General features: G+C 54.5%; 11 protein-coding genes across 11 annotated transcripts; 7 read left to right on the top strand and 4 right to left on the bottom strand.

The window, feature by feature from the left end:
- Window positions 1–34: 34 nt before the first annotated feature.
- Window positions 35–988, top strand: BDY17DRAFT_315145 (proline-specific peptidase; the record flags this gene model as incomplete). Its single annotated transcript, XM_033735886.1, has 1 exon — window positions 35–988. The coding sequence occupies one exon, from the start codon at window positions 35–37 to the stop codon at window positions 986–988; it is 954 nt and encodes a 317-aa protein (XP_033592801.1).
- A 1,098-nt stretch (window positions 989–2,086) lies between these two features.
- On the top strand, window positions 2,087–3,430 carry BDY17DRAFT_315144 (guanine nucleotide-binding protein-like protein subunit beta 1; the record flags this gene model as incomplete). Its single annotated transcript, XM_033735885.1, has 5 exons — window positions 2,087–2,201; window positions 2,311–3,023; window positions 3,081–3,170; window positions 3,235–3,354; window positions 3,413–3,430. The coding sequence occupies 5 exons, from the start codon at window positions 2,087–2,089 to the stop codon at window positions 3,428–3,430; spliced, it is 1,056 nt and encodes a 351-aa protein (XP_033592800.1).
- A 359-nt stretch (window positions 3,431–3,789) lies between these two features.
- BDY17DRAFT_73408 (uncharacterized protein) lies at window positions 3,790–5,417 on the top strand. The gene is made up of 2 exons (XM_033738661.1): window positions 3,790–4,369; window positions 4,544–5,417. Exons 1-2 carry the CDS (start codon window positions 4,077–4,079, stop codon window positions 5,148–5,150), a joined length of 900 nt encoding a protein of 299 aa, XP_033592799.1. The 5' UTR covers window positions 3,790–4,076; the 3' UTR covers window positions 5,151–5,417.
- BDY17DRAFT_291102 (P-loop containing nucleoside triphosphate hydrolase protein) lies at window positions 5,333–9,551 on the top strand. The gene has a single exon (XM_033732619.1). It carries the CDS (start codon window positions 5,741–5,743, stop codon window positions 9,389–9,391), a length of 3,651 nt encoding a protein of 1,216 aa, XP_033592798.1. The 5' UTR covers window positions 5,333–5,740; the 3' UTR covers window positions 9,392–9,551.
- Window positions 9,552–9,978: 427 nt separating this feature from the next.
- On the bottom strand, window positions 9,979–10,287 carry BDY17DRAFT_307757 (uncharacterized protein; the record flags this gene model as incomplete). Its single annotated transcript, XM_033735137.1, has 1 exon — window positions 9,979–10,287. The coding sequence occupies one exon, from the start codon at window positions 10,285–10,287 to the stop codon at window positions 9,979–9,981; it is 309 nt and encodes a 102-aa protein (XP_033592797.1).
- Window positions 10,288–11,504: 1,217 nt separating this feature from the next.
- BDY17DRAFT_73190 (uncharacterized protein) lies at window positions 11,505–13,475 on the top strand. The gene has a single exon (XM_033738660.1). It carries the CDS (start codon window positions 11,578–11,580, stop codon window positions 13,318–13,320), a length of 1,743 nt encoding a protein of 580 aa, XP_033592796.1. The 5' UTR covers window positions 11,505–11,577; the 3' UTR covers window positions 13,321–13,475.
- Window positions 13,476–13,630: 155 nt separating this feature from the next.
- On the bottom strand, window positions 13,631–14,993 carry BDY17DRAFT_321041 (pseudouridine synthase; the record flags this gene model as incomplete). The annotated part of the gene is made up of 2 exons (XM_033736544.1): window positions 13,631–14,883; window positions 14,945–14,993. The coding sequence occupies 2 exons, from the start codon at window positions 14,991–14,993 to the stop codon at window positions 13,631–13,633; spliced, it is 1,302 nt and encodes a 433-aa protein (XP_033592795.1).
- Window positions 14,994–15,228: 235 nt separating this feature from the next.
- Window positions 15,229–16,820, top strand: BDY17DRAFT_291097 (uncharacterized protein; the record flags this gene model as incomplete). Its single annotated transcript, XM_033732618.1, has 1 exon — window positions 15,229–16,820. Exon 1 carries the CDS (start codon window positions 15,320–15,322, stop codon window positions 16,817–16,819), a length of 1,500 nt encoding a protein of 499 aa, XP_033592794.1. The 5' UTR covers window positions 15,229–15,319.
- Window positions 16,821–17,798, bottom strand: BDY17DRAFT_291096 (putative short-chain dehydrogenase). The gene has a single exon (XM_033732617.1). The coding sequence runs from the start codon at window positions 17,748–17,750 to the stop codon at window positions 16,893–16,895; it is 858 nt and encodes a 285-aa protein (XP_033592793.1). The 5' UTR covers window positions 17,751–17,798; the 3' UTR covers window positions 16,821–16,892.
- Window positions 17,721–19,443, bottom strand: BDY17DRAFT_291093 (mitochondrial carrier domain-containing protein). The gene is made up of 4 exons (XM_033732616.1): window positions 18,999–19,443; window positions 18,926–18,942; window positions 18,389–18,870; window positions 17,721–18,329 (listed from the first exon to the last, which is right to left on the bottom strand). Exons 1-4 carry the CDS (start codon window positions 19,218–19,220, stop codon window positions 18,085–18,087), a joined length of 966 nt encoding a protein of 321 aa, XP_033592792.1. The 5' UTR covers window positions 19,221–19,443; the 3' UTR covers window positions 17,721–18,084.
- Window positions 19,444–20,001: 558 nt separating this feature from the next.
- On the top strand, window positions 20,002–22,147 carry BDY17DRAFT_261413 (MFS general substrate transporter). Its single transcript, XM_033731850.1, has 5 exons — window positions 20,002–20,363; window positions 20,417–20,485; window positions 20,546–20,594; window positions 20,754–21,019; window positions 21,113–22,147. Exons 1-5 carry the CDS (start codon window positions 20,148–20,150, stop codon window positions 22,094–22,096), a joined length of 1,584 nt encoding a protein of 527 aa, XP_033592791.1. The 5' UTR covers window positions 20,002–20,147; the 3' UTR covers window positions 22,097–22,147.
- Window positions 22,148–22,270: the final 123 nt, after the last annotated feature.

The raw sequence follows: 22,270 nt of genomic DNA, 5'->3' as shown, positions 1-22,270 counted from the left end.
CAGTCCTTACATTCCAATCACAGCCTTTGCAAACATGGATCTAACCCCAACGAAAGAGGGCAAAGTAGCCTTCCGACTCCCATCACGCCCAGATACGGAATGCTTTACGAGCTACAAGATCTTCGGCGACCTGACCTGCGGCGTGCCTCCTCTTCTAGCCCTCCATGGCGGTCCCGGATCCGGACATGAATACCTCATCACCTTTGCAAACCTCTGGCCGCGCTACGGCATTCCCGTCATCTTCTACGACCAGATTGGCTGCGGAGCATCAACGCGTCTTCGCCAGTTCCTCGGTGACGCTGAAGTGTGGAGCGAGGCTAGATTCGTTGCGGAGCTGGAGAATATCATCGAGCACCTTGGACTTCACGACTTGCCCTCCGGCTTCGATATCTTGGGACACAGCTGGGGCGGCATGCTGGCTGCGGCGTACGCCACTCAGCGTCCCCGCGGGCTACGCCGCTTGGTCATTGCGTGTTCAACGGCGTCGGCCAGAGCCTTCTCGGCATCAATGGATTCACTGATCGCGCACTTTCCTCCCGAACAGCGCAAGGCAATGGAAGACGCCAAGCACAACGACGCTTACGACTCGCCGGAGTGCAGGGCTGCGGGCCTCGTCTTGCTCAAACGCCACTTCTACCGCCTCGAGCCGTTCCCGCCGCCGGAGCTGGAGATGCGCATGAAACATCAGGCGGAGGATCCTACTTCCTTTCGGTCCATGTATGGCCCAGGGCCTAACAAATGTACCGGCACGCTGTCGGAGTGGACGTGCGTGGAGCGCTTGCCGAACATCAACGTTCCTACCCTCAGCTACAATGCCGAGTTTGATACGGCGAGCGACGCGGTGTGCGCGCCGTTTTTTGAGCTCATTCCGCGCGTGCGTTGGGTGACGTTTCCCGGTGGTGGGCACATGTGTCATTTGGAAGGGGAGTTGCGTGAGAAGGTGCTGGTTACCGTGGCGGGTTTCTTGACGGGCAAGTATGGGGAATAAGCCGAGAGGCGATAGACGAGGCTATGTGAAGTAGCAGTGCTTGGATTGATAAGCGCGCACCAAACAACGGACCCGTGTTGACGATGCAGTGAAGGGATGGAGATATACGCATGCATTCGAGATGGCTCCATCGGCAGAACGCTTCCATCGCTTCTCACCTCACATCAGGCGTACTGCGGTCTGCAGAGAACAGGAGGACGCAGGCAACGGCATTGGCTTTTGATAGGCGAGGCCGGTGCCACGGGGGTGGGTAATCAGGCTTTGATTATCGCCCGCATTAGCACGACACCGGTGGCGCTATGTCCCGGCCGGGGATCGCAGCGGGTTTGACAGGCGTTTCCCCCTAGGCGATCATCTGCCGAGCCCGCCAATTCGCGTCGACCTTCTGCTGCGTTGCCGACCCGACGCCACCGATGTGAAGCTCTTTGGTGTTTCTCGAGCTTGAGGCGGGCTGCACCGCACCAGCAATCGCTCCTCCCCGCCCGTATCAATGCACGATGGCAAATTAGGTGCATCGCAGGGATGGATAGAGTTTGGACAGCGCAGGTGGGTGGACGGCGGCGTGAGCATTTGGGCGCACGGACCACCGGTCGGCTTGGGTTTCTGTGCCGCGCTCCTTCCTCACCAGTCGGCGTGTGTGTGAGCTTGCTGTGCCGTCGCCGTCGTCCTCCTGCTCTCCACACTCCACCCTCACCTCACCCTGCCCGTCCCACCTCCCTCCCTGTTCGCCTCACCCTCTCCACACACCGCCCTCTACCGTTGACAGCATACCTGGCTGGTCTTCCCCGCTCCCTCGCCAGCCACAGCAGCAAGCTCACCACCGTCCTTTGCTTCCTTCCCCGTCGCAAACACCGCCGCTCGGCGCTCCCTCTCCTCTCCCAATCCCAGCAAGCTCTCCACCCAATTGGTGCAAGCTCCGCGCCGCAACACTCGAAGTCCCAATCAACATCTCACCTCTTGTCGCTCGTTTGCATCCGCACGCCAGCGTCAATCCTCTCGCATCTTCCTCGTCTCACCTGACTCCATCTGCCCTGGCGGCCACCGCGCACTCCGGGTGTTGAAAAACCGTCGGCCCCGGCCGAGACACGAGCGCGCGCCATGGCCGACGCCAATACAGAGTCCATTCAGCAGAAGATCCAAATTGCTCGCCGCGACGCCGAGGCGCTCAAGGACAGGATAAAGCGCAAGAAGGATGAGCTCGCCGATACCACATGTGCGTGTTTGTCCCCCGGCCCCTTCATTGTCCTTTGGCTATCTGCTTCCCCTGTTGCAAGCCTTGCGCCCGATCTTTGCATAGCTGACCACGTTTTACCACCCCACAGTACGAGATGTCGCGCGACAACGCACCGAACAGCTTCCCCGCCTCGGCATGCGCACCAAGCGCACCCTCAAAGGCCATCTGGCCAAAATCTACGCCATGCACTGGTCGACGGACCGCCGACATCTCGTGTCTGCCTCGCAAGACGGCAAGCTCATCATTTGGGATGCGTACACCACCAACAAAGTCCATGCCATTCCCCTGCGCTCCTCGTGGGTCATGACGTGCGCCTACTCGCCCAGCGGCAACTACGTGGCTTGCGGCGGCCTCGACAACATCTGCTCCATCTACAACCTCTCTGCGCGAGAAGGGCCGACGCGAGTGGCGCGCGAGCTCAGCGGGCACTCCGGCTACCTCAGCTGCTGTCGCTTCATCAACGACCGCCGCATCCTCACTTCCTCTGGCGACATGACCTGCTGTCTATGGGATATCGAGACGGGGCAGAAGATTACCGAGTTTGCCGACCACCTGGGCGACGTGATGAGCTTGAGCATCAACCCGCTCGACAACAACCAGTTCGTGTCCGGCGCGTGTGATGCCTTTGCCAAATTGTGGGATATTCGACAGCAAAAGTGCAGCCAGACGTTTGCGGCGCATGACTCCGATATCAACGCCATTCAGTTCTTTCCCAATGGCAATGCTTTTGGCACCGGATCGGACGATGCTTCGTGCAGGCTGTTTGATATCCGTGCAGATCGGGAGTTGCAGAGTTATACTGTAAGAACACCTTGTAAGGAGTGAAGTACAGGATCTAATTCGCTAATGCTTCTACAGATCGGCGAGCCAGTGTGCGGCATCACCTCCGTCGCCTTCTCCGTGTCGGGCAGACTATTATTCGCAGGCTACGACGACTTTGAGTGCAAGGTGAGACCACTTGTCCCAATTTCTACAGATTGTATGGAGCAACTGCTAATCACAACTGGTGTAGGTATGGGACGTCCTCCGCGGCGAGCGAGTGGGCACTCTCGCGGGCCACGACAACCGCGTGAGCTGTCTGGGCGTGAGCAACGATGCCATCTCCCTCTGCACGGGCTCTTGGGATTCGATGGTGAGTTTGTCCCGCAAAATCTGGCAGACTAAGGACGTTAGACTAATCCGTGACGCAGCTACGAGTTTGGGCTTAATACTTCCATTCCATGTCCGACGACGAGGAGGGCTGTGCGTGTGTTTGATTAATGGCATTCCATTCTATTAGCATGTATGATGACGAAGAGGCGAGCGAGCACGCACGCAGATAGGGAGAAAGGGAAAAGACGGATGGTTCCAAGACTTGCACGGCGAGGAGACTGCATGTCTTTTATCCAGGCCGCGCGAACCGCACTCACCATCATCCACCGCAACCCTGATGCTCGAGGATACTGCTGCTCACCACTGGATTCCCGAGCGTCTGATCCTCTCTGGCCGGTATCGTTCATGGCCCTCAATGGGAGCAGAGGACTGGTCTTCTTTTGCTACCGAGTAGGAAGCGGGCTTTCGGAAGGGACTCAGGAATTAGACGTGCGATGCGCGGCCTGCTCGCTGATGCACATGGATTGCTGAGGTGCGTGGAGGGTTTGCTGCTTTCTAGGTCCACGACGAGCGAGTGAGTTGGGGCGTGCGCGGGGTCGGGGCTGGGGGGCGTGCTGTTGTTTTCCGGCGAGATTTCCAAGCGGCAGTGAAAAGTATCGATTTGATTAATGTGGAATTGTCTTTTTCCCCAGAGCTACTGAGTGGTGTAAACGCCTCTGCATTTTGCTTTCGCGCGTTGCGACCTGCCGCCCGAACGCTGCGATGTCGATGCGTCTTTCTCGTATCTGGGCAAGCCGGGCAAGCTGGGGTTGCTCCACTCTCAACCCAGCCCAAAGTCCCGCGTTTGACTTCACTTCATCCCTCCCGAACAAGACCACGCCTTTTCCTGCGCTCAACCCCCTCACCCCACGCTTCAGTGCATCTGCAAAACTGTGCGACTGGGTAGTACTTGTTCTCGGACAAGGTTGTGAACTCTCACCATCGCTTGCCTTCTCGTACGCGCATTTGTGTCTTCTTCAGCACCTGGCCGCCGCATCGCTGTATTCGACTGGAATGTAGGTCTCGTCGCGCTGCGAACATCGAGGAATCGAGCGACAGCGATAAAATGCGCCATCATAGCATGGTAGACTGCAACTCGGCGGCGTATTGATGCAGTATCTTTCCCTCTTCCCCGGTGACAGCAGCTGATTTCCAAACGTACATCGGACCACCCGTTGACATCACCACAGTAGACCGGTACTCCTCAGCCAATTCGAACATCTTCTGCATTGCCACTGTCTCAACCATTCAAGAGGCACGATGTCGCACGAAGACTATCAGCTTGATGCTGGCCACCTCTGGGTTTCATACATCAGGGAGTCGCCTGCGGTACTCTGTGTTGCCGTAAGAAGGCCAAATAAAGTAAGAAGACGCATGAGCTATAAGAGAAGATTCCAAATACATCCGGGAGGGACGATACCATATCCTGGAACATGGATCACAATGTGCCAGCGTAGCGAACATTGGGGATGGTCATCGCGACCAGGCCCGTCAGGGCGGTTTGACGTTTCCAATCACGCGAACACATCTCAACTTACTCCTAGTAAGAGACTACGAAATGCCTCGATGTTTCAAGACCCTGCTGCGACGCCGTCCATGACTAATCATCGTCCCTCCAATCCTCTCCGTCTTCCGCTCCCGCCTTCCGCCCCCCCAGCAACCGAACTCACGGTGACGCTGGAACCTTCCAGAAACCTCACTCGTCCGCGCGAGTCATCAGAACGCGCTCGATTAGACTTTCTTGGCAGTCATACTGCCGCACACCTCCTACAGACCTTTGAATTTTCAATTTCTTGAATCTTCAGTCGACGATTCACCCATCGTCGCCCCTCTTGCTCTTCCCCCCTGCAAAGGGCCATTCAACTACCACCCTCGAGGGTTCGCCGACCCTGGTCCCCCTTCACTGGGCTTTCAAATCACCACCCACCCCTATTTCCTCTCCCTCACCTCCTTGCCGCCTACCACCACCCCTGAGAGTTCACCGACTCTCGCCCCCCTGCAAAGGGCTATTCAACTACCACCCTCGAGGGTTCGCCGACCCTGGTCCCCCTTCAATGGGCTAATTGAAACCACCAACACCACCCATCTCCTCCTTCTTCTCACTTCCTTGCCGCCACCTTTCAACCTCTGGTTCACACGCCACAACCTGCGCCGTTCCTCACTTCGCCGTCGCCCTCTTCGCTCACTTCGCCTGGCCAATCTCACCTCACACTCGACAACGATTCGGTCAGTTTCATCCGCGCTGTTTCATCCTCACGTCAAAGTTTTCACACCACAACAAGCCTCGCTTTCAGCACCAAACCTTCTTCTCACACCACACCAAGCCTCATCTTTACGCCAAACTTCCTCCTTACGCCAAGCCTCCTCCTCGCGCAACGCACACAGCCATGGCAACGCTACAGGATGACACGGACACACCGGGACCTCACGCGGATGCTCACACCAACGATGTTGTGGCCACAACTCGAGAAGACCCTGACGAGGCTGACAACAGTCACCAATTCGACGGACACCGACTGCCACTTCCCATGGTCATCGCCAAAATGCCAGGACATCACGAAGCAATGCACGAAGAGCATGAAGAAGCTGCGTTGGTGAAGCTCATGAAAGTGAAGGCCTCGGACGGCATTGACTACTTCGGCGTCAGAGATTGGCCTTGCAGTATCGCCTACTTTCGGACGGAGGAGATGCCACGAAACCACTTCCTCCCGTCCGGAAAGTCTCTCGATGCACCCTACGACGCCGAGAAGGTACCAGAAGGCGAAGTCAAGCTTCTTGGATTCTTCAGCAGACTTTCCATTGCACCAGCAATCAAGCTCAGTTTCCACCTGCACCGTGGCATGAAGAATCGCAAAACCAATCGCCATCCGCACGAGCATAACGGCAATGTCCTTTTCTTCTTCAATACCGTCTACGATCACAAGTCCGGCAAGCGCGTCCACTGTATACGACCAGGCACATTTGAGATCGCGTGGAAGCACCTCGAGGTCCATGGAAAGAACAAGACCGCTGTGGAAGTTCCAGACCCGGATGAATACTACATTGAAATGTCATTCGTCGTCGACTACGCGGTGGTGACCAATTTCAATCCCCCTCCAGACTTCCCATCGCTCACCTCCACTGAGCGCGATTTCTTCAAAGTCCTGGGAGCAGTCTGCGAGACGTCGGGCACGAAGGTGAACATTCGACTTAACCCTTTCCGACACGAAGCTGCGAGAGCAGAGGCCGACGGTGAAGTTCTCGCACTTCAACAAGCTCTTGAACAATTTCCGGCTCTCCAAGCTACCACCGAAACCCCTGTCTCCCGTGCTTTGCGGAGAGGAAAGAACTTCTTTGCGTACAAGCCGGGCAGTTCCGAGCGCGCCAACGTCCGGCACAATGCCATGTTTTCTCGTCACACCATTGTTACTGCACAAACGCCTTTTGTCGCCATTCCCGCGGCTAATCGCTTCATCGACAATACGCATGGCGAGATTGCTCTCGGTTATGGCCATCACCTGGATTTCATCGAAGAGTGCAAGCGACTCAAGGCGCTGGAGAACGACACTCACGTCTGTACCGTCCACAGTGTAGCTGACAGCGTCGTTATTGCGATCCGCTTGAGCTCGATACCCGACAGTGGCTTGGAGAGCAATGTTCGAACCCTTCACCCCAATACCAAGCTCGAGCTCCACATCGAAGGGCAGGCCGAACTCGAAGATGTCACTGTCCGGGGAATCACGACAGATTTGAATCTGGGTGTATTGCCTCCCTCGTCGATTCACGTCCTGGTGAATGCCAAGTATGCTACGACCTTGAATTCCTATGCCACTGCCGGATTGCAAGCCATCAATGCACGTCGATTCAAGGTACGAATCGACGTAAGAATCAACGACTCGATCATTGCTTCTCACCTCGACGCCATTCACAAGGCGTATGATGTAGAGGCATTAGAGGGATCGGGCGGCAACCTACTGCCCCTGCTTCTTTACGACGGCCTCACAGAAGGAGCCAGCAATCCATGGGCAGGATGCAGCAATCAAGAATTGGCCAAGGAAGCCATCGAGGAGCTGAAGATGAAGGAAGCGTGGACACCAATGCAAGCAAAGGTTATCGACATGTCAACAGCAGTGAAATTCCGCACGGGTCTCGTCGCCGGCTGCGGCGGCTCTGGAAAGACTCTTTTGCAAGTTCACAAAGGTCACGCTGCAGTGAAAGCCGGAGACAAAGTGGCATACATCAGCACTACCGACATCGTTCTGGACACTCTGTGCAAGACCTACGTGCAGTATTACCCGGATGATGAGCCTCCCGTCCGAGCATACGCCATGCAACTGTCAGTGCTGTCCCTGGCAGATCATGGCGAAAAGAGTCAAGCTGGAAACTTTTCGGAAGAAGAACTGGCAATTTGGACTATTCTGGAGCACAAGCGGAAGATAGCCGACCCTTCACTTTTCGAGATAGACGACTACTCCGTGGAAGGCCACATACGGAAGCATCTGCAGCAGGGTACCGTCTATCGCATACGGTTCACCGACGGCGAAACAGAGTCCGGTGATCCTGTCTTGGACGTCAAGTGGCCCGAAGATGTTGATGTCTTCACGTATCTCCGCGATAGCCTGCGCAGAATCAACTCAGCTCACGAAGCACGTGTCAAGAAAACCACCGCTCCCGTCAGGACGCCCCTGGCCGGTGGTCCCCAGGCTACCCAAGGCGCGAATTTCCGGCGCTCCGCTTACGCTGCAGAAGTGGATGGCATGACCTCTTCAGACCCCTTGTTCTCTCCAGATGAGTGGAGATGGATGGACCAAGCATGGCGGGCATGTCGTAGGTACGTGCTTGCAAATGCGAAAGTCCTTCTCTGCACCGCCGTCAATTGTGGAAGTCGCGAGGTGAGGAGATGGTTCGCGTCCGGCGATCAAGACCGAGTCTGGCTAGAAGTTGACGAGGCGACTACAATTCATGAGGCGTCCTTGCTCACCCCCCTCGCACAGTGCTATCCGACATGGGGTCACAAGATCGTATCCATCTGGATGTACGGAGATTTGAAACAATTCGCTCCCTCCGTTCACGGAAGCAACGGAGACCATGACAGCGCCACCTACAACGAGTTCGGCGCTCAGATCCGCCTATCGCTCTTCCTACGACTCATTCGATCCGGCTTCCCATTCATCGAGCTCACGCAACAAGCTCGCATGCACTCAGTCCTCTGGGAACACGTCAATCGCATCTTCTACGACATCCCAATTGCTAGCCTTGAGAATGAAGACAAATTCGCGCTTGAGCCGGGGTTCGAGAGCATGGTGAGGGAGCTCTTCCACCATCCCAAAGATGCAAGCTTGAGCGACACGCAGCTCCGACTGGCTTACTTCGAACTCCCCGGTCCAAATCTGCGACGTTCATCGGAATCTGGAGGCTCTCGCGCAAACATGGCCAATTTCTTGACCGTCATGAACCTCATCAAAGGGCCGCTGCGCAAGGTATATCAGCATAAGATGAACGACTCTGTGGCATTGATCACTCCCTACGCCCGCCAGAGGCGAATGTACATCTCGGCATTCGCCCGTCTTCGACTGCTTGGCTGGTCGGAGAAAGAGCTACCGTTGGTCACTACAGTCGATTCGGCGGCCGGGGTTGAGAGGGACCACGTCATTCTCGACTATGTTGTTACGTCAAAGACGCACGGTGGCCTGGGGTTCATGCGCTTGAAGGATCGAGCTTGCGTTGCCTTTACACGAGCGCGCAAAGTTCTGTGGATTGTGGGCAGCGACTTCTTCGATCCTAAGCTGCCGGCGAAAGCGAATCCATCATCTTCGCAAGACAAGAGTGCACCGGAATCTTCGCAAGACAAGGGTGCACCGGGCTCGGGAGACGGAGTGCGGAAGAAGAAATCGCGCAATCATCGCGTCGACCTGTCCGGACAACGCATGGCCGACAGCCCCTTGGTTGAATACAGATCGATCTGTGACCAAGGTGGTGTGCTATTCCGTCAGCCCAAGCCGACGATCCACGAGAACGACTGGCCTGCCGATCTCAGGCAACAACCTGATCAAGCTTAACCGGCGATATCTCCAACGGCCAGGGCTAGTGAGTGCGGCGCAGAGGGGTGGGAGAAAGTTGATTGTCAAGAGGCGCGCAAGTAGCATCTTTTAATCGAGTATGATTATCACTACGTCCACTCTTCACAGTGCATTGACCGTAAGAGTGTTCATCACGAAAAGCACATTACAATTCCACGTTCCTTGCTGCCAGCCTCGTCTCTCTCCGATTGAAGGACAAGGGCTAAAGAGCGTCCTCCTCCTCCGCCTACTCCGCTTCCACCTCCTTCCAGCGCCCCTCAGGCCTTTTCTCTTTCCTCTCCCTTTCTTGTAGGAAAGAATATCTGCCGTTGACGTACTTTCTTTCTCTCTTCTCCTTCTTCTTTCTCCTCTTCTTTCTTTCCTCTTCTCCCTTCTTCCGGGATCAGAGTCTCAAATATGGAGAGCAACGAGTGTGGACAACTGGCAACAAGGTATGTAACAATCGTGTTCGGCTGCTCAAAGAGATGCTATGTGCTTGTCATGGCTTCTGCTGCTGCGCTTCAAAGTGAACTCGGGATCTCTAGTCCAGCGAGTCGGCATTCCCACCACCCTCACCATCCTCACCATCACCACCATAGCCAGCATGCTCCAAGTCTTGATGGAAAGCCCAGCTCCTTGTGGGTGGGGACGCAGGCAACGTAGTCCACAATGACATGATTATGCTCCGACTCGACGACAGAGTCCTCAGTCCCGAGCATTGGGGGGTGAGCATCAGACCAACCTGGCAGATGACGGAGGCGGTTGAAGGCCACGGCGTACATCTGCTTTTGGCGAGCGTACGGAGTGATCAATGCAACCTGCTCGTGCATCTTGTCGCCGTACACGCCGTGCAGGTGGTCGGTGATCAACGACATGACGGTGAGGAAGTTTGCCATGTTGGCTCTGCTGCCGGTGACGTTGTTGCTGGAAAGCTCGATGTACGCGAGCCTCTTCTGCATCTCATCGAGGATGGTGCCCTGGCCGTTCCAGCATTTCCGATGACGCCGTTTCAGATCGCCGTAAATCCAAGTCGCCACGACCTTGCCTCAAGTGTTGTAGCATTTGGAGAAGGGGGCTAGCATCGAGGCTTCTTGGTGTCGCTCCAACTCCAAAACGCAGAGAGGTTGGGGCGGAGTCATGCCCAGAGGGTTGTTGGCGATAGTGCCCCGGGCAGTGAGAGTGTGCACCTACTCCGGAGCGATGAAGCGATCTAGACTGCTGATCCGTTTCTTAAGGTGAGGGTATAGGTTGAATCTTCCGTATAGTTCAGGTTTCTAGATAGTGGGGGTTCGGTCGGTATAGTCGACTTTGAAGGTTGTCGACAGCGGTGTGATATGCAATATATAGAAAGGAGGGGATGTGCGAGGTATAGGATATTGGTGGAGGGAAGAGAGAGTGGATGGGTGGAGGGAGTGGATTAAGTAGACAAGAAACCGTGACAATTACCGCGACGTATAACAGAACACCAGAGAAGTGCCGTGAAAGGACCACAACATTGCCAGGGTTACACAGTGCTTGTTACATTGATCTAAAGCGTGCGACCACTTGTTTGCCAATGCCCCTGCTTTGTACTACTTGATTGTGAGGTTGGGTTGGACGTTGCGAGCGTGGGGCGGCGAGAAGAACTTGAATCGCCTCAGAGCGCCCGGCATGCTGCGCGGTTGGACGTTAGCTTGCATCCACTCTCATCCGCCTTGCCATCTCTTTGACACTGAACGTCTCGTGCAGGTTCTGCATTGATGCTCATCTTCCACAGGGGACAATTCTCGTTTTCGATGGCGAGGCAGACGCCGGAATTTTTGGCAGGGCCTACTGTAGACGCAGCAGCGAGCAAATTTCCGCAAGATGCTCGTCATGCGAGCATGACACGTTGGGAACGTACCGGTGGCATCTGCTCCGTGGGCCACGTGAAGAACTGCCGAGTACCCGTGTGTGCGCAGGTGCTGTGCCCAGAAGAGGTTGGTGAAGGAGCTGCACGCCACCTGCACGCGCCGCTACCGCAATCCCACCATCGCGAGGTTAGGTACTTACATCATTGCGCATGCAACGAAAATGCAGCCACAAGAGGAGTGCAGGCCGTGATTGAAGGGGTGAAAATTGGCACAAAGCAACGAGTAAGTCTCTGTCGTGTTCCTTTCGTCCTGATCTCCCAATCTTCCGCGTCTCCTGTCTCTTTGTCGCCCGCCATGGCCCGCCCGTCAGAGGTGTTTTCACCAGATGAAGCAATCATCAAGTCCACGTGGCAGATGTTCGAGGATGGAGCGCAAAAGAAACTGGATGCGCCAGTCCTAACCGCCTGCCACCAAGCCGCGGATCATTGCGCAAACCTACTGTCCACAACCAGTTTGCATCGACCACCCGTCGACTGTCTACAATGGACATTTGGGGAACTTCGTCATGCCTCGCTGGTCGTTGCCAAAGCGATGCAAGATGCAGGCGTCCAGCGAGGAATGACAGTCGCAGCGCTCATACCGAACGGCATCGAAACGCACATCGTGCGCGTGGTTTCATTCATTCTGCAGTTGACTCTCGTCGCGCTTGACCGGGACCTAGTCAAGCATGGCCGGCGAGATGAGTTTATCTACTACATTCGCACCACAACTCCGGATATGGTCCTCGTCGCCGACTCTGCAGCTGCAGAATCTGTGGATGAGGCTACAGGCTCCATCGGGTTCTCTTTGGCTCACCGATTCATCACCGAGGATCCCCGAACTCCTGGTTGGACGTCATGGGCCAAAACAGAGCAGCCCAGCGCCGAATCGCTCGAGGTCCTTGCAGGGCAGGAGGAAGAAGAGCTCGACCAAGGCGGTGATCGCGTGGCATTGGTCCTCTTCACCAGCGGCACGTCTAGTGGCCGTCCAAAGGGTTGTCCACAGACAGTCCGCAACATTACCGCCGCAGCATACAATCAAATGTGGATTGCGGATATCGGTAGCTCCTACGCTGTGCAGAGCCCATCTAGCAGGGCTGTGTACAATTGTATGGGCGCGATGGCTATTGTGTATGGTCATCATGTCGTCCTCTCACATAGCCATTTCACACTGGAAGCGTTGCATGCAGCGGTCGGGGCACATTCCGTGGAAATGCTCTTGCTTGTGCCGGCGCAAGTCAGACTACTGGCCGCTCAGCACCACTTGGACTTCTCGAGTCTCACCAGTGTCAAAAGAGTGGTTCTGGGGGGCGATATCATCACCATCGATCTGATTGAAAAGGCAGAAGAGCTGTTTCCGCACGCTTCAGTATCGACGGTGAGCGGCATGAGCGAGGGAACCGGATTTTCTGGAATGAAAGGGGAAGACAAAAACAAATGGAAAAAGACTATTCATTCAATTGTGAGCGTGGGCAAAGTCGCAAGAGGAGCCCGGCTCCGCATATGTGACTCCGACGGTAAGGTCCTCCCTCGGGGCGAAGAGGGTGAGCTGCTGGTCGCGGGACCTATGATGATTGACCGTTACCTCAATGACGACCTGCCGGAACAGTTCGTCCGAGACGAATGGGGTACCTGGATCAAGACAGGCGATACAGCAACGATGGACGAGGACGATCACATCTTCATCGTTTCCAGAACAAAAGATGTGGTGAAACAGAGTGGTATCAACATCTCACCTGCCGTGGTGGAGGCTACCCTTAGCAGGCAAAGCGACATCTCGGCCGCCGTGTTGGGGGTACCAGATGCTGTCAAAGGGGAGGTGCCTGTCGCTATCGTCACAGGTGGCCAAGCTGAGGACGTCAAAGAAATCGTGCAGGAGAATCTCGGAGATGATTATGCGCTAAAGGCGGTCTACGATTTGCATGATGACTTGGGGTTTGAGGAGCTCCCGTTGAGTGCGCAAGGCAAGGTTCAAAAACACCTGTTGAAGGAGGCAGTGCTCAATCTCGAGCGGAAGAAGCTGATCGGGGCCGGATTGTTTCGGCCGTGGTTCCTGTAGAGCTTATCATTCGACTGTTGTGAGGGAATTTCGAGGGACCTTCCCGCTGAAGGTGCTCGGTTTGTTAATATACTGTAAGAAGTCAGGCTTGTGGACCGGTACAGCTTTATTTTATGGATATTGTCAAGGCTGAGAATAACATGGCCTTGCTGGTGAGAATAGAGAAGCGAGCTGGCAAATAACAAGCTGGAAGGCATTAGTAGCTCTTCGTCTTGGTATTTGCCTGAATCTTTGATATGACATCTTCTTGGAGGCGGTGGAGTCAAAGGACAGGAAGGTAGATAATCAACATCTGGTGATCCTCTTCGTTCTAATCTTCCTCGCTGCTACTATTCCTGCGCCGCGTCTGTGCCTCTTCGATCTTCGGTCTAGGCACGCGGGAGCGGTCATTTCGACGGCTTCCCATCCTTCGAGATGAGTCGTTCTCGACCTCGGAATCATTGCCGCCGTGAGTCGTCTTCCAATCATCCAGCATCTTTGCGATCCTCGGAGCCCAGACATCCTCACCCTTTGCCAGTTCGTCGTACTCCAAAACGTTTTCGCCAATTTTGAAATCTCCCTGCCGCGTACGGACGAGGCTCGCCATGAGACCGAGGGATCCGACGGCGGCCCCAAGATCGTGGCAAAGACTGCGAACATAGAAGCCTGAAGTGACCTCCATTCTCAATCGGACCGCAAGTGCTGGACAACGTGGATTGCCTTGAGGTTGTCTTTGGGAGTCTCCATTATCTGATGGTGCACCGGCATTCGTGCCTGCTGGTATTCGGTCTTCAAGGGCGTTTGATTGCGCCGGGGATGTTTTAGATCGCTTCGACAATGCTGAATCTTCGTCGTCGGTGCCACGGTCCTCGCCATCTGCATCTCGCTTCCGCTTCGCACCAGTTGATGTCGCGCCGGATGAAGCGTCTCCGTCTTTCACATTGAGCATATTCTGCGCCACAGCTTTCTCCTGTGCTTCAGCCTCTTCCGTGGGCCAGTGATAGTCATGTGTCCCGCCTGGCAACCACTCCGCCATTTCCAGACTCAACACTTCCACCGGCCTCTCCTGAATTTCCACTGGCACTTCGATCCCTTCTCTAGCGTACTCGTATAGTCGCTTGCCCTGCACTCTCAACGCACTGAAGATGGGTGGCCGTTGCATGATCTTGCCCCTGAATTTAGACAATGCTTCTTCAACAGCGTCTTTGGTGATGTGGTCGTACGGCTTCTCAGCCACGCGCTTTCCCACAGCATCGTAAGTATCGCTGGCAACACCGAAGAGAAGGACGGCATGGTAGTTTTTCGTGCAGGAGAGGAATGTTGAGAGTGATCTCGTGCCGCTTCCCACTCCCAGAATCAACACGCCAGATGCCTCCGGATCAAGCGTTCCTCCATGCCCCATTTTGACCTGCAAGGGCTGTCGTTGTTTCCAACTCTTCCGCTTGCGCTTCTGATTGTGTGATTCGCCATCTTTGCGTGCTTGCTCACGCGCTAGCCATGGTTGAAAGAGGGCGGATGGTTTGAGGTGGGACTGAACGACACGAATAACTTCTGCGGAGCTGATGCCGGTGGGTTTGTTGATCGCTAGTGAAGATATCTGGTCAGTGAAGTGATTGAGGTAGCAGGGAGTAGAACCCTACTGTACCAAAGACGCCTTCGTGGATTTTGCCTGCAACACCACCGTTGGAAGCCATTCTCACATTAGGACTGAGCTTGTTGAGCGTTTGACAGAGCGTGCGAGATCTCATTGAGTCGGGTTGAGTAGAAGTCGTCTCAGCAGCTCGAGTCGCGAAATTCACTTTCAAGTCTCAATAGACTTTCACTAGTGCCAGGCGACTCCCCGCCTGGCAGGCGGGCCGTGCCGTCGCGTGGCCGCAGAGGGCAGTGGGGTTCGAAAGTCTATCGCGATTTGCCATGACACGCGCCGTCTTCATCCCCAAAGCCACCTTCCCCGCCGTGAAAGGCTGGAGAGAATGTTCACGACCGCCAATATCTTGTCTTGGCCGTTCATGCGATCGCAATGAGTCGCTCCAAGCTGCCGCTTTCCGAATCTTCCGTCCTTGCGGCTTGCGATCAAGCTGCTTCCCCCGACAACTGGCCCGAATACCGTCTGAATGATGCGAAAGTCACCCTCCCCTCTGATTCCCAGTCCGTCAGCCTCCTACTCGCCAGCGAACACTATCCCCTTCGAGTTACTGGTCAGCTTGAAGCGGTTTCCAGAAAGCGCGCACATCTATGGCTCTTACCTTCAAAGCCACGGCCGATGTACATCGAGATCGCCGTGCGAACATTCGCCTATGACGATTCAGATGGGGTGGCCGTGTGGGCGGCAGGAAACGCTGGATGGTTCAAGATAAAGCCGAGTCGCGAGTACCAATCGGCCTACGAGGAGATGACCGACGCCATCACGCTCATCTATTTCGTGATCGATGCCTACACCACGAGAAGACGGCAGGGGAAGGGGAAGAGCGCCATCACTCTCCCCGATTACAGCCCACAAGAGTTGTTCGAAAAGTATGCCATCGAAATCATGGGTGTGGCGAAGGGGGCCTCGGAGGCGCAACGGAAGATTTATAAACACCGGCAGGCACTGATGTCCTGCATGAGAGATGCGAAGTGGGCACAGAACCCGCTTCTGCTGCATCTCATCAAGAAATTTGGGGAGGATTGGCGACAAGTGAGGCAACGGTTAGAAGGCACTGGTACAGCAAAAGAGAAGCCGAAATCCTCGTCAACAACCAAGAGTCTGAAAAGAAAACGAAATCAGGAACAGAGGTTAGTGGACGATGTTTCAAACGGTTCCAGTTCGGACAGCAGTTTGGACAGCAGTCCGCCTGTCTCCGAAATAACAGGAAAGCCGTTCAAAGCCGCCATGCCAAAGACCAAGGTAAAGAAGGCTTCTTTCTCTACCGCAAAACTCGCTCGGCCGATCCGAAACAAGCATCTCACCCAACAAGATATCGACGATTGGCAACCTAGTACTCCCGCTATGCAAGACAGCGACCTGGAAACAGGGCGACAGAAATCAGGGCTGAGGCTTAAGAAATCCAGCAAAGGCCTCCCAAGGAAAAGACAGCCGACAGAAATTGTAGGCGACGAAGAAGACGTATTACCCAACGACATCTTGGATGAGGGTATTGACATACCCAGCTCGCCTTCCTCCAATGCAGATGTCGTGGGAGGAGCCGATGCCAGCGAGTTTGCCGCCCGAAAGCTGCATCGACCAGACCAGCTGCAAGAAAATGTCTGGAGCTGTGCGTTGGCAGGCTGCACACACAAAATCTACGGCCCGGCCACGTCCTCGGAAACACAAAGGCTCATCCGTGAGCATTATAACTTGCACGCAAATTTCGATGATGATGCACGAGTGAAGTTGGTGAAGAAAATGACGGAACCGAGTCTCCCTACCTCCCACCTGGCGCAGAGAGTGAGGGGGTACGTGAGTATGGAGTTGACGAGACTCGAGGGCACAAAGACCGGCGGGAGCCGATTTCCCGACCTCGTGAAGCAGAAATACTAGTTATTTGATTGCCAATGATACCAATGGTTTGATTATTGAAGCTGCCTTTTCGATAATCCATTTTCTTCTTCGTCTAGAGGCCAACAAGACCAATCGTTAAGAAGTCGGGGTCTTTCCTGAGCTTTTCCTTGAGCGCAATCAACTCGTCTACATCATAGTTGGCCCACACATGGCGTCCATGGAGAAAGTCGCTCTCCTCGCCGGCTAGCCACAGCGTGAAGTCTGCCGGGAGTCTCTCATCCTCCCACACCATCATGTCTTTCGGAATGTTCTTCGCAACCCCAGGCGTGTAGTATGCTCCCGGATGAAATGAGAATATTCGGATGTCGCCATCGGGGAAGGCTGAAGCAAAGCTCTGCATCAGCTGGGCGCCAGCCGCTTTGCTCGCACCGTACGCCACTCGTCTTGAACCCGTCATATGTGCTGCTGCTGAAGATACATTGATCACAGTTTTCTTTTGGGGTGCCGGCATTGCGAGATAGGCCTGGGTGACGCTGAAGGCCGCGATCGTGTTGACATTGAACGACTCTTGCACCTCCTCCAGGCTGAGTTGCATCGCGTTGCCACGGCCGTGGGCGAAGGCTGCGTTCAGAACAAGCACGTCAATCGTACCAAGCTCTCCGAGCACTTGAGCCATGCGGGCGTGATCTGTGATGGAAGCTTGATATGGCAGGATCTCGACATCTGGGTACGCAGCTTCAAAGTCCGACTTGACCTTCTGTGCATCCAGCGAGCGGGAGACAATGGCTATGCGAGCAACTCCCGCTCTGGCGAAGGCTTTCGACATTTCGTAGCCGAGACCACTTGCGCCCCCAGAGATCAATACAGATTTTCCCTTGCCGCTGAACGCATGATGCACGGAAATGCGGTCGTACGTTTGCGAATGATATGTCTTTGTTGGCCGGGGAAGAGTGGCCATATAAGAAGACATTGCGAAGATACCGCAGGATGGAAGTGAATTTATGTGTGATAGAAGGGTAGGTGAAGAAACAAAGATTCAACGAGTCCGATGTATCTGGTTTGCAAAACGGGGTTCCGGGCCATGCCAAGGCGCCGTCCAGACCGGGCGCGGGTTGTTTTGTTGACCTCCGATGCCGAAGCATCGCAACGTTATGCATTGGGAGGTAAAGGTACATGTAGCTCCATGAAGCCCGGGGCTGATGGAGTCTGGCATTCGGCTATGTACAGCATGCGGCGGATGGAGCATTCCCCATATGACCTTCCCCGTCTGGAAACTCCACGCTGGAATGCAAAAAGGTTCTCCTCTAAATCTGTTCCTTGATACGCTCCGGGAGTATCCTGTCTTCCAGCCTTCGCATTAACTTGTTCGTCTGCTCGGCAAATGTGAGGGTGAGGATTGTGTGTGGCAGAATTCGAGCGAGGTGGGCGCCGAAGCCTTTGTACAGCGCGGTGATGCCCTCGGTCTTGATGGTCTTCATGATGCAGTCCACGCCATTTTTGTATAGCAAATTTCCTTCCTGGTTATACATCCTCGACATAATCACGTCCACTTTTGGGAGCTTGAAGTCAGCATGAATGGGTGTTGCGGTAGTGCTCGGGGTATCTTACTCGGGTTCATGGCTATGCAAACAACAAATCCGCTGCAGGTCGAGGAGAGCAAATGAAGCGGAGTGCCGTCGGCCAGTCCTCCGTGTTTTTGGATTGTGCGTTTCGCAAGGAAATAGGTGGGTAGCTGGACAGAGCTGCCGCACGCCGTGCGTACCATTGCAGGACCGATGCCGCGGTACAGACCCACAACGCCCTCCTTGCGGTAGATCTGCGTTAGCCCGTCCCAAGCATTACGATATTGATGCTGTGTTCCCACGGGAAGGGATGGAGAAAATGATTGTAGCCGCGTCTTGACCAGGAAAAACGGAGAACCAGCCGCGGCGCCAATTACACCACTGGAAGCGCCGGCGATTACGTTCGCGGCCGGGAGTTGGCGGTTGGTGATGCTTGTGTCGTGCGCGCCGGAGAACGATCGCGTAAGGATGAGGGAGTTGACTTGTTTCCTCAAAGGCTCGTATAGCGAAAGCCGCGCACCGTTGAGGCTAAAAACAGTCAGAGAGGAAGAATGGAGGGCTCAGGTGCTGAATGACCACGTACGCGATTTGATATATGCACTGTCTTTCGGTCAGCCCTGTGTGCAGTCAAGAGCGCTTCCGGAAAGAGGACTCACGCCGGCGCCGATGCCGCGATACAGTCCGCGAATGCCATCGTTCTGGAGGATCACCCGCATGCCGTGGAAAACCCCTCGATATACAACTCGCGCCTCATTCTTTGCTTGCAGCTCCCCCTGCAGTTGCAAACGAATTTTTGTTGTCTCCGCACTATGAGTTATGAATACTGCGCCTACAGCTGCTGCTCCTCCTGCGACGAAAGACCCGATGCCGGTCGACATTTTCTCGGCCTCCTCTTTATAGTCGTTGGAATGTCGCGAGTGTCGTGGGAGGGCTCATCACTCAGCACCTCTCGTTAGCCGTACACGATACGAGAGGAGTATCGGGAAGAAACGATGGAGGAGGATTGGCAATAGATAATCGGAGGAGGATTGGCAACAAATAATCGGGGGAGTATTGGCAAGAAAATGACCTGAAGTCAATTCAGCCGGCTTACATAATACGAAGCCTAGCCCAAAAATAGCCATCTTCATTCAGACCGAATGCCGCACAACATATTGATGGTTGATAAGGTAAGATTAACGATGTCTACAGTACCGATTTGGGTACGTGCCCACCAAGCTGACTGGAGCTAATCGAGCAAGATTCAACCTGCGGCATCTGCGATAGCGAGGTATGATCTCGAGCTGCCATGAGGATTGCAAGCCACATGACTACTTCTTGATCGCTTCTGGTCTCTCAGGCCTGCGGAGAAAGGACTCGGTGGTCGACTTCCAGTATCCGTTGCACTGAAGTTTTGAGGCCCATGTACATTCGATCCATGTATTTGCTCAGAACGCGAATTAAAGGACATTCCACTGCCTCGGATACCGGAACAAATCACAACGTGCGAATCCGGGGTTGTGTGGGGCACTGGGCGCTCGTGGGATTCCACTAGGCTGTAACAGGAAGGAGCGACGATCCGCCGATATCGTAGCACTCTAACTCCTCCTTTGGCCGCCTCCGCCGCCTATCTCGCATGCGCTGCATGAGATACCCGGCACGTTACATCCAGAGCTGCGTCGTCGCCACCGTAAGTGAGCATAAAGAGTTGGCTGTTCCTTATAAACCGTCTCAACATCTCCTCTCCTTCTCGACTCACCATCCCCTCTTCTTTTCGTCTCGTCATTCTCTCTTCTTCCCCGCCATCCTGCCCTATCTCACGCACAATGGCGTCCATCAACGAGGATAAGAAGCAGGACTCCATCGCCTCGAAACTCGAAAACGCGGATGAGAAGGTCGGCACGATCGTCGTTGAGAATGTCAATGGCGATGCCGCCCCCCGCGAAGTCCAGGCCGCAGACGGCGACGATGCCCTCAGGCTGGTCGGAACACACGCCCACCAGTTCGATGAGGCCTACTACAAGCGGCTAAGATTGAAAATCGTGCGAATACATAGTCCTACGCATCCCGGTCGATTGAGGCTGATCCCAAGCAGGACCTTCACATCATGCCGCTCCTCTGCTTCATATACTTCACCCAGTTCACCGACAAGAACATTTTAAGCGTAAGGGGAGAGAGGAGAAGGAAGGAAGGAAAAAAGCAAACGCTAACTCTTAAATGATAGTATTCAAGCATCATGGGATTTCCAGTCAAGGGAATACAATATAACACAGGTAAGACATCATGGCCGAACCGGTCTGCTGTTCCGAGACCTGTCCTGCGCAATGCGGGTCCACTCTGGCGGACGGAGCATCAATCACAAGCGCGATGGATTGCCCATTACACTCGCTGCCCCTTGGTATATCTATGCTAACCCTCCAAAACTATGCTAGTTGCTCAAGCCTTTTACGTTGGGTACCTTGTCTGGATGTTTCCCGCGCAATACATAGGACAACGCTTTCCGATTGCCAAATACCTGGGCGTCAACATCATTCTGTGGGGCTGCCTGGTCATGCTCACAGCGGTGTGCAAGAATTTCTCGGGCTTCTATGCGCTCCGGTTCTTTCTTGGGACCTTGGAGGCTTGCGTCGCTCCCTGCTTGATCTTGATCGTCTCGATGTGGTACAAACAGAACGAGCGCGCAAGTAGAATTGCCTGGGTAAGCGACGCCAATACATGGCTTGCCTATCGGGGATTCACTTCGTTGGATCTCACGCCTTTGATCTACCCACGCTGACCCGTTTCTACCTAGTTCTACGTTGGAAACCTTCTCAGCTCTGTCGTGGGAGGTGCCTCCTCGTATGGAATAACCTTCTACCACGGACAAATCGCGTCCTGGCAGCTGTTATATATCGTCTTGGGCGCTCTTGCGATTGTCTGCGGTCTTCTGGTCATCTTCTACCTACCCAGCTCGGCCGCGACTGCAAGGTTCCTCTCGGACGAAGAGAAGATCGCAGCATTGGAGCGGATTCGGCTCGACCAAGGCGGCACGCACAACAAACACATCAAGAAGTACCAGATCCGCGAAGCGTTCACGGACATTCGCACCTGGATCATGGCTCTGATTATATTGTGTTTGGGCATTCCAAATGGAGGGAATTCAGCCTTCAACAACTTGATCCAAGAAGGGCTTGGCTTTTCAGAGAGGACCACTCTCCTGCTTGATATGCCCAGGGCAGCCATCGGCGGAGTGGCCGTCGTGGGGGTGGGATGGTTGTCCGACCGCTACAAAGATCGAATGAGTCTGGTTCTACTCACCAGTTTGCCAACTTTGATTGGCATGATCATCTTGACCACAATGCAAAATTCTGGAAAGAAGGGAGTTCTCGAATTCGGACTTCTGATACAGAACCTCTCGGCGCCGACGTTCCCCTTGTGTTACGCATGGAACTCCTCGAATACCGGAGGATACACGAAGAAGAACACGATCAATGCGTTCACACTGTTCACGTTTGGAGTCGGATCTGTCGTCGGCACCTACATCTTTCTCCCTCAGGACGCCCCTGGTTACATTCCGGGTAAGGCCGCAATTGGCATTTTGACGGGCGTTCTCATGTGTGCCGCTGCCATAATGGCTTACATCAACGTCCGCTGGAACCGACAGAAGAAAGTTGCTCTCCAACAACTGATCCTCGACAACGGGTGGAGTGAGGAAGAGGTGCAGCACCAGGCGGAAAAGGCGGCGTTCCTCGATTTGACGGACAAGGAGAATGTGTTCTTCACGTACACGAGATGATGGGATGTATGTAGAGTGTCTCTTGGTGTTGAACGCAATGCAAAATGGACAGTCAGAGAATGTTTCTTCACGTACACGAGATGATTGGATGTATCTCGAGTGTCTTTTCATGTTGTTGAACGCAATAAATATTGTGGTTTCTTCATTTGGCTCCATCGTCCATGGAGACTTGTT

Source organism: Neohortaea acidophila (assembly GCF_010093505.1).
Source record: "Neohortaea acidophila strain CBS 113389 unplaced genomic scaffold BDY17scaffold_2, whole genome shotgun sequence".
NCBI classification, from domain to species: domain Eukaryota; kingdom Fungi; phylum Ascomycota; class Dothideomycetes; order Mycosphaerellales; family Teratosphaeriaceae; genus Neohortaea; species Neohortaea acidophila.
Note: the sequence above shows the minus strand (reverse complement) of the source record. Positions and strands in the feature narration are given on the sequence as shown.

What these genes read in the sequence shown, in the direction of transcription:
- BDY17DRAFT_73408 (XM_033738661.1), top strand. Translation starts at nt 4,077, where the DNA reads ATGTCGATGCGTCTTTCTCGTATCTGGGCAAGCCGGGCAAGCTGGGGT. An exon ending in TCGCTGTATTCGACTGGAAT is followed by an intron (nt 4,370 to 4,543) that starts GTAGGTCTCGTC and finishes ACATCACCACAG; the next exon opens with TAGACCGGTACTCCTCAGCC.
- BDY17DRAFT_291102 (XM_033732619.1), top strand. Translation starts at nt 5,741, where the DNA reads ATGGCAACGCTACAGGATGACACGGACACACCGGGACCTCACGCGGAT.
- BDY17DRAFT_73190 (XM_033738660.1), top strand. Translation starts at nt 11,578, where the DNA reads ATGGCCCGCCCGTCAGAGGTGTTTTCACCAGATGAAGCAATCATCAAG.
- BDY17DRAFT_291096 (XM_033732617.1), bottom strand. Translation starts at nt 17,750, where the DNA reads ATGTCTTCTTATATGGCCACTCTTCCCCGGCCAACAAAGACATATCAT.
- BDY17DRAFT_291093 (XM_033732616.1), bottom strand. Translation starts at nt 19,220, where the DNA reads ATGTCGACCGGCATCGGGTCTTTCGTCGCAGGAGGAGCAGCAGCTGTA. An exon ending in TTGCATAGCCATGAACCCGA is followed by an intron (nt 18,330 to 18,388) that starts GTAAGATACCCC and finishes AGCTCCCAAAAG; the next exon opens with TGGACGTGATTATGTCGAGG.
- BDY17DRAFT_261413 (XM_033731850.1), top strand. Translation starts at nt 20,148, where the DNA reads ATGGCGTCCATCAACGAGGATAAGAAGCAGGACTCCATCGCCTCGAAA. An exon ending in AGCGGCTAAGATTGAAAATC is followed by an intron (nt 20,364 to 20,416) that starts GTGCGAATACAT and finishes GATCCCAAGCAG; the next exon opens with GACCTTCACATCATGCCGCT. An exon ending in GGGAATACAATATAACACAG is followed by an intron (nt 20,595 to 20,753) that starts GTAAGACATCAT and finishes AAACTATGCTAG; the next exon opens with TTGCTCAAGCCTTTTACGTT.